Here is an 8,735-nt window from a genome sequence, read left to right as displayed (position 1 = left end):
GCAGTCGGTTTTATTGTGGCTCACATTACACGACGGTTCAATCAAAGGCGCCGCACCACGTGAACCCCTCCGTCAGTGTCAGGCGCTCAGAGAGAATGACAGGGGTCATCGGAGGTCAAACTGACAGACTTTCTTGTGTCCTTGTCTGTATTCATGTGACTGTGCGCCCGCCTTAACTTCATCTAATGCAACGAGAGGTGTTTCCTCAACACGAGCAGCTGGTTATTTTGCTACTTCATCCATGAAACATCTGTTTCTGTCAGTCTGTGAATGACATCCTTCATGCTGTCAGTGATTCCAACATGTAGCGCAGTAGCTCTACTCACCACTGGGTGTCGACCTTTTGCTGTTTCATTCATTTGCACATGTGCACATTTATCCTGTTGAGAGGGAGGGAGGGAGAGAGAGAGAGAGAGAGGGGGAGAGAGAGGGAGTCTGTGGAGAGAAACAACGGCAGAAGTTTTGTGATACACCGAGCGAAGAAGAGTGACGAAGAGGGAGTGGGATCAGTGAGTGGTAAGTCATTGCTCTTTATTTAAATCTGACTCTCGTTCCCGACTTCTCCTCCTCGCCTCCCCGTCTTTAGTTCTGTACTGCGGCTCATGGCGCCGATGCCAGTGACCTTGCTGGAGGAGATTTAACTCTGATAAATAGTGGAGCCTTTGCCTGCTGACTTTGTCTAATTAGAAGAGATCAACTGCGGCCTGCTCGCATTCATCTCGGTTAATGGATGTTAGGTTGAGGTTGGGATTTACATCAATCACACTCGAGCTCGTTCTCCACTCTTTACTTGTAGTCGACAGTAGTTTCATGTTGCCATTGTGCAAATGTGGTGGTGAGAATGAAGCTCTCTGATTGGCTGAGGAGTGTCACCCCCCCACACACACTCTCCCTCCACTTCCTAGGGCCTCGATGAAAGACACAAATAAACTTGTGGAGAAGAACAACATTTGAGAATACCGACCATTCCTCCAGCGTTCTCCTCCCATCGGTCCTCTCCTCTCCTTCCTCCCTTCAGGCCTCACAAGGCGCCTTTATGTCGAGTTCTCCCCGTGGAGCCGCTCCATCGTACACGCCGCGCCGAAGGCCGCGCTCACGCGTGTGCTGTGCACTTATTTGTTTTACAGCACAAAAGTAAATGCAGTTGTCGCAGAGCGACAGTGTTTGCTTTTTTCTGGCAGATGGGTATTTTTGGCTCGTGCTGATTCCCGACTGTCGAACGAGGAGAAATGTTTAGTGGGAGCTTTGACATTTTTATGTTCCACTGACAGAAACCACAACGGCCCAGAATGCAATGCGGCTACAAGACATGAGAACATTTATTTTGAAACGGATGATTCAAAAACAAAATGCCATAGATTATCAAGTAATACAAAGACTGATACAGATGTACAAAATACATATTACAATAAAATAAAATGCCGTATTTTATTGTGAACATTTTAGAAAGAAACTTTTAGAAATACTTTTTTGTAGATGTTGATTGTAGATTGTTTTTTCCAAAAATAAGTTATTTAAATAGACAAGGAAATTATTTAATCACTGAATAGTAATTCAGTTTGTGTGATATATGAGGCCAGGAACAAGATGTGTTGGCCGGCTTTTCAAAATAAACTTCTGTCTTCACAGGGAAGTAAGTTAAGATACTAAGAAGAGAAACACATGTTTGGGTTAAAATAACCACGGAACTGCTGTTACAGAAGTTCCTTTGCGAGTAAATCTATCTACCTTTTTTTTAACCCCTCCATCCTCCTAACCCCCCCCCCCCCCCCCCCCTGTGTGGTTTTGCGGCCTTCACCCTTCGTGGCTCATGGTGACGTGGATCACCACCAGCGAACAGTAAATGCCCTGTGTGTCCGAGCCAACGGCGGCGACGCTCAGGCTGCCTTCACACGTTCCAGGGTGTGCAGACAGAGACGCCAAAGAGAGGGAGACCCCCCCCCCCCTCCCACGTATCCCCCCAATGTCACCTCACCTGATGACTCCGTTATCTCCTTTACTGAAATCGTCATGGCGTCTGATGCCAGTTCATGCCACTTGCCGCGGGCAGTGAAAACATGTCGGCGGCGGCCGGGTGTTTCCCTTGAATGGTTCCTGCTGGTGTCGTGTGACCAACCGGAGCTCAAGCTGTGGGCTCGTCGAGGCGTGGAGACTCTGCCTGGACGATTGCGCTGAACGCTGGCTGCTGAAGGTGGATAGAACAAGCCTTCATTGTCCTGCAGGTGTGTGTGAGTGTGTGAGAGTGTGAGAGTGTGTGAGAGTGTGTGAGAGTGTGCACTGCTCCGCTCCGCTCTGAATTCACCCAATTTCTCCCCAGTCCTCTTTTGCTTCAGGAGCCTACTTTCCCTTTTCCTTTTTTTTGCCAGATTTCAGCCGTCCTTTCTCCCTTTGTTCCCTCACTATTTTTCATGCTGGCAGTTTTTAAGCCTCATGTTTTCGTAGCCCACTTTTCTCCAGCCAGAGAAAGAAAGAGCTGAGAGGCGTATGGAAATATACATATACATACACACACATATATATATATATTTATATATGAGTGAATGAACCTTGGAACACATCAGAGCAGATATGAGAAACTGCAACCTGTAAATATTTCAATCAGAAACTGGGCGAACACACTTCTGTGTTCACTGCTACCTTGTAGCAGTGAGGTCGCAATGGGGCGGCTACGAGGTGAAAGCGAGATCGCAGCGAGGCGGCAGCGAGGTAGCAGTGAGGTCATAGTGAGGCGGCAGCGAGGCGGCTGCGGAGCGGCAGCGAGGTGGCAGCGAGGTGGCAGCGAGGCGGCAGCGAGGTAGCAGTGTTGTCACAGTGAGGCGGCAGCGAGGCGGCTGCAGATCGGCAGTGAGGCGGCAGCGAGGCGGCTGCGAGGTGGCAGCGAGGTAGCAGTGAGGCGGCAGCGAGGTAGCAGTGTTGTCACAGTGAGGTCACAGTGAGGCGGCAGCGAGGCGGCTGCAGAGCGGCAGTGAGGCGGCAGCGAGGCGGCAGCGAGGCAGCTGCAGAGCGGCAGTGAGGCGGCAGCGAGGCGGCTGCGAGGTGGCAGCGAGGTAGCAGTGGGGCGGCAGCGAGGTAGCAGTGTTGTCACAGTGAGGTCACAGTGAGGCGGCAGCGAGGCGGCTGCAGAGCGGCAGTGAGGCGGCAGCGAGGCGGCAGCGAGGCAGCTGCAGAGCGGCAGTGAGGCGGCAGCGAGGCGGCTGCGAGGTGGCAGCGAGGTAGCAGTGGGGCGGCAGCGAGGTAGCAGTGTTGTCACAGTGAGGTCACAGTGAGGTGGCAGCGAGGCGGCTGCAGATCGGCAGTGAGGCGGCAGCGAGGCGGCAGCGAGGTGGCAGCGAGTTAGCAGCGAGGCGGCTGCGGAGTGGCAGTCAGGCGGCTGCGAGGTGGCAGCGAGGTGGCAGCGGCCTGTCACATTTTGAGTTCCTCATCGAGGGCTCTGCTGAGATGGAAAACCACGAGCCCATATAACCGCGCTCTCCCACGCCCTGTTTAACACAGAAAGAATCCCAGGCCACACTATATTTCATGATGTATTTTCCACTGCATCCCGTTCCGCCCGACATAATGGACTCCTCCTGTCTCTATATTAAACTTAACTGCTTGTTTAGACCTCTCGTAGGCGATAAGAATAGCAGCCGAGGTTACAGTTCTTTTTAGTCTTCCTTGTGGTGCAACAACTGCAGACTAAACTTTACATGACATGTAATTTTGCATCGCATGGGGGAGTTCTTTATACATAGTCAGTCAGAGTATTTCCTGTGCTCTTCTGCTGTTATGCTTTAATTCATATCTATGCTATTCTTTTGTTTCCCCCCCAGTTCTTTAAAAACACATTTCTCGTATTATCCCATTCAAACAGAAACAGTTTTGGGGGGAATTACAGCTTCAGCTCCTCTTAGATGTGCCTTTGTTTGCTCGTCACATCTGAACCTCTTTTCAAGTGCTCAGAAAGTGTGCACAGCTTCTCGGGCTCGTTGGGGAGGCTGTGATCCGCTATCATCCAAAGGGAGTCATTCAAACACGTTATTTGTGTTTCTTGGCTGAGCCACTGGAGCACTCACACACTGAAAGACTGAATGCAGTTTTTAAAATGGAAAGCTGTCCCACACTATCAGCAACGTACAACATTTTCAAACAAATTTCTCCCCATCTGTGAATGACGTCACGTCGTCCTGAACCAACGACGTCCGCAATAAAACGACAGATACATTTGTTTTAAAATGTTTTTTGTGCCAAACTAAATAGTCGTGAACATCCTTCAAAGCCTTTAAATTTTTACCGTCGCCGTCTTGTTTTTCTGCAACCAGTGAACTCAAGTGCCTATATTTGGACTGAGGAGGAGGAGCGACGTGGACATGTCAATCACAGTAGCCCCGCCCTAAAGCACACTCTGCTTCATGGTCTGTTTGACTGTGAATGAACCGTTGTTTACCAAACGAGCATCGTGCTGTTTTGAAGAATGTCCTTGAAAGAATGAATGAACGATTTTTTAAAGCCGACGTCTTGTGGCAATTTGTTTCTTTATTCAAATGTTTACACGTAAATGAGCTTCCAGTTGTGTGACAGACCAACACCCACACACACATAATCACACAGGTATTATATTTTGTAATTTTATGATGTTCACAGTGTCTTTATAATGCGGCTTCTACGTAAAAGCTAAAAAGTTAGTTGAATGTTGTTTATGTCATGATAATAATAATAATGTCAAATACTGTAAGATACTGATGTTACTACTTTTGGGCCACTTTGCGTCCTGTTATTTCTAACGGTCTGTTCTCTCTGAATCTCGACGCCATCCATTGGCTCATCCACACCGGTGCATTATGGGTCTTATTTTAAAAATTCCATCTGACTCTTCTAAGCATTTTATATTCTATCCCACACACTTGAACTTTGCCCCCCCCCTCCCCCCCCCCCGGCATGGATTCCTTATTATTCATACGTTCTTATTTTAAAAGCAGTTTCCGACTGAAAAGTACATCTGATTTTTCAGCCCATTATGGAATAAGACCTCCAATTACGTCCCAATCAGCTCACAGGCGCTAATGTCGCACATCATTAACCCCAGTTAGCGCTAATTCTTCTGGCACTGTAATCAACCGTCAAATAGACGCCGTTGTTGCCTTGATTACTGTTCCCCTCGTTGGTGAGATCACACACACACACACACACACACACGCGCGCTTTGTGTACCGTCACATAGACACCGGCGGCCCGCTGGGCTCGCCTCTGGGACGGAGCATCTGTTTGAAGTCAGAGTTGCTATTCGTTGGCGTCAATCAAAGGACCACGAGGGGAGGCGAAACCCGCTGAAAATGACCACAAAGCGAGACAAAACCAGCTTAAGGAGACGTGAAAGGACAGTGGAGAGACCATTAGCTCCCTATGAAGAGACGCGACGTGGCCGCAGAGACGTGCGAAAAGAGTCTCAGCTCCCAAAGAACACAAACACAGAGGCACAGTTACCCAGAGATGGAGTATTTTCACATGTGTCTAATCATCTGGATGTGTGCGTGTATTCTTCTGCTGGGTTCCTCTGTAGGTCTGAGGTATCATTAACATTCACAGGCCGCCGCTGCAGACTCCACAGTGGCTCCTTCTCATTGAGAAGTTCACAAGCTACCTCTTTATTGCCACAGCCCGCGGATTAGTTGCCATGGAGACAAAGCTGTCGAGAGTCAGCAGGAGTACGTTTCCCGATATTTGGCGTTTGCTTCATCCGGAGGAGGATACTTTGCGGAAAAAGTTTGGAGGGTTTTGTTGAAAGAGGCCCGGCGGGTTGTCAGGCGCTCCGTTTTGTTCAGGAACTCCTCTTTTCCACGCCTGATGATTAAAAGCAAACTGTGTGATGCTTAACATCATATCCCTCGCAATAATAACCAGGTAAAGCCTTCACGAGTCATTCAGCGAGAGGAACTACGCTGTATTATTGGGATTGACCTTGACGCAGCCTGGCTTAGCATTCGAGTCAGACTCATTGGCACAGTCATCATCGTAATCTCCGTTAGAACCTCAAAATCATCTTCAAAACAAACGCACAACCAGATGTGTGCCGGATGCAGATGCAGCCTGCTAACAGAGAGGGTATCAACCCCCCGGGGACTGGATCGATGCTGATGCTGGAGGATGCTGAACGCAGCTGCACGCAGATGTGAGGTCGGCCTCTGGGAGTTAAATGAGCCGTTCAGCAGGTCCGCTGGTGGGAGGACGAGGCTGTATGACCCATATTTTACCATATTTAGTCACTATCTTCATACATGATTACTTTAACACAGGAAGTTATTATCTTAAGCTCTAAAGTCATTATTTTAAGAAAATTTCTCATTATTTTCCAATAATAAGTTATTACTTTAAGACATTATTTTGAAAAACCACCTCGTTATTTTTGAGGTATTGTCATTATTTTAAGACACTAACTAATTCTTTTGAGATTCATAATTTTAACAACTCATTATTTGGAGTCATTTTAATCATCCTAATGTCTGCAATGACACAAAGTAAGACTCACGCTGTCAACAAGAAAGGAGACGTGTGTTTGTTGCAGTTATTTGAAGCCCCACACTGTGATGCTTTTCCTGAACCTAACTAAGAATATTTTAGCCTGAACGTAAACACAAGACCTTTGACTGTGCAGCATATTGTTGACATGAGATCAGGTCGGACACTGATGATGGTAGTATTCTATATATCATAGTATTCAATAATCAGAATCAGAAATCAGAATCAGAAACATTTATTTTACAAGTATGTTGAACATATGAGGACATTCCCATGGTTGGGGGTGTGTACACGAAACAAAAGAGAATCAGTTACAATTAAATTAACTATATAATATAAAATAATATACAATAAAATAGTCCTATAGTAAAATAGTATACAATATATTTATATTTATACCAGAAAAAGGTTTATTTATATAATATCCCGTATTTAATGGAGCTGCATTGAGAATCTTTACATGCAGGGACTAACTGAGGAACATTATAAAGCTTGAGTAACATTAACATTGTGTCAACAAAGCGCTCGTTTACTTTGAAATAACGGAACATCAGTGAAAGTCGTGTGTGGAGCCTTTGGATTTATTCCCGCGCACTAACAAAGTCTCCTCCGTTCTCATCCAACGCTCACGTGTCTCCACAGCTAACGAGGCTGTGGACTATAACGAGCTACGGGGGCGTCGCTCCAAACAAAGACTAAATATATCCCTCCCGTGTCCAGCGTTCCAACGTATAAAACCAGTTGTCAGGGCAGAACAACACGTGTTTGTGGATGTGGGGAGGAGGCTCGGCTCTTCTTCTTCTTCTTCTTCTTCTTCTTCTTCACAGAGATGTTCCAGTTGGAGGAACGAACCGGCCACTCGCCGCTTTGTAGCCGCCTCCTTTAATGAAAAGTTGATCCAGCAAGTTTAGGTTGTTTACCATCCGACCCATGATGCATCGGGGCAGATCAGCTGCGCTACCAATATGTGTATATGTTCTTTATTATAGAAACATATTATTGTTGTATAATACAATTCTTTATTTGATTTGATTGTGCTAACCTGGCTTTAATGTTATTTTTGAGAGATGTGTCTTTTCACACAGTATGTATTAAATAACATAGAGACGCACACGCTTCCTGTCAATCACAGTGAGCCCCGCCCTAAAGCATCCATGGCTTTATGGTCGGTTTGACTCTACATGGACCACAATTCACTAAATGAACATCACGCTGCATTGAAGAAGACCTGAAAATAGAGATTGAGACCAAAACATCATGTTTACAGTGTTTACTGAGGGAATAAATCAAGAAAGAAGTGGAGTCATTTTCTCATAGACGTCTATGGGAGCAGAGGAGTCGCCCCCTGCTGGTCACTACAGAGAAGTAGAGTCATTTCCTCATAGACGTCTATGGGAGCAGAGGAGTCGCCCCCTGCTGGTCACTACAGAGAAGTAGAGTCATTTCCTCATAGACGTCTATGGGAGCAGAGGAGTCGCCCCCTGCTGGTCACTACAGAGAAGTAGAGTCATTTCCTCATAGACGTCTATGGGAGCAGAGGAGTCGCCCCCTGCTGGTCACTACAGAGAAGTAGAGTCATTTCCTCATAGACGTCTATGGGAGCAGAGGAGTCGCCCCCTGCTGGTCACTACAGAGAAGTAGAGTCATTTCCTCATAGACGTCTATGGGAGCAGAGGAGTCGCCCCCTGCTGGTCACTACAGAGAAGTAGAGTCATTTCCTCATAGACGTCTATGGGAGCAGAGGAGTCGCCCCCTGCTGGTCACTACACAGAATGCAGCTTTAACAGATGAAGCTTTGGCGCCGCCTCTTTGTGTATCATGTGATGGAGAAAGAATAAGTTGATATTTTGACTTGAAGGGCATAAGTGTTTATCAAGTTAGAACTTTATCGTCTGGTTTAAAGGTGTCTGTGTAAACATCTATGAAAACGTGTCTGCTCAGTGAAATTACGCTTAATGGTCGGAGAAAGAAACTTATTGCACTCCAAAGATCAGACCAAGTCTGCTAATCAAAGACACTGATTAATGAAATAGCTCCTGAATACCCGGTGATTGAACTCTCTCGGCGCCGTGGCACTTAAAAGATTTCATGGATTAATTTGTGGTATAATGAGTGATGTAAACGGGACCCCTAATGAGAAGGTCCAGGTCTAGACGTTTCCTCTAGGCCTTTTGTTACAAATCACATTTAAAGCATTTGATTTGATATTAGACTCCAGTGTTTACCTGCAAATAAGAATG

The 8,735-nt window shown here is 46.6% G+C and overlaps 1 protein-coding gene across 2 annotated transcripts in view; it reads left to right on the top strand.

Annotated features, from left to right (window-relative positions):
- The first annotated feature begins 351 nt into the window (after nt 1-351).
- The window catches only part of tspan4a (tetraspanin 4a), a 69,024-nt gene continuing 60,640 nt past the window's right edge, over nt 352-8,735 (top strand). Inside the window, exon 1 of one of the 2 annotated variants that reach the window (XM_078085859.1) lies at nt 352-516. In XM_078085859.1, coding sequence (XP_077941985.1) covers nt 366-516 — 151 coding nt within the window. In that variant the 5' untranslated portion in view covers nt 352-365. The remainder of the gene's footprint in view (nt 517-8,735) is intronic. The other variant, XM_078085858.1, reaches the window with a different exon arrangement.

The sequence above is a fragment of the Gasterosteus aculeatus genome, chromosome 12, assembly GCF_964276395.1.
Source record: "Gasterosteus aculeatus chromosome 12, fGasAcu3.hap1.1, whole genome shotgun sequence".
Lineage (NCBI taxonomy): Eukaryota > Metazoa > Chordata > Actinopteri > Perciformes > Gasterosteidae > Gasterosteus > Gasterosteus aculeatus.
This window is presented reverse-complemented; position numbering and strand designations above follow the sequence as displayed.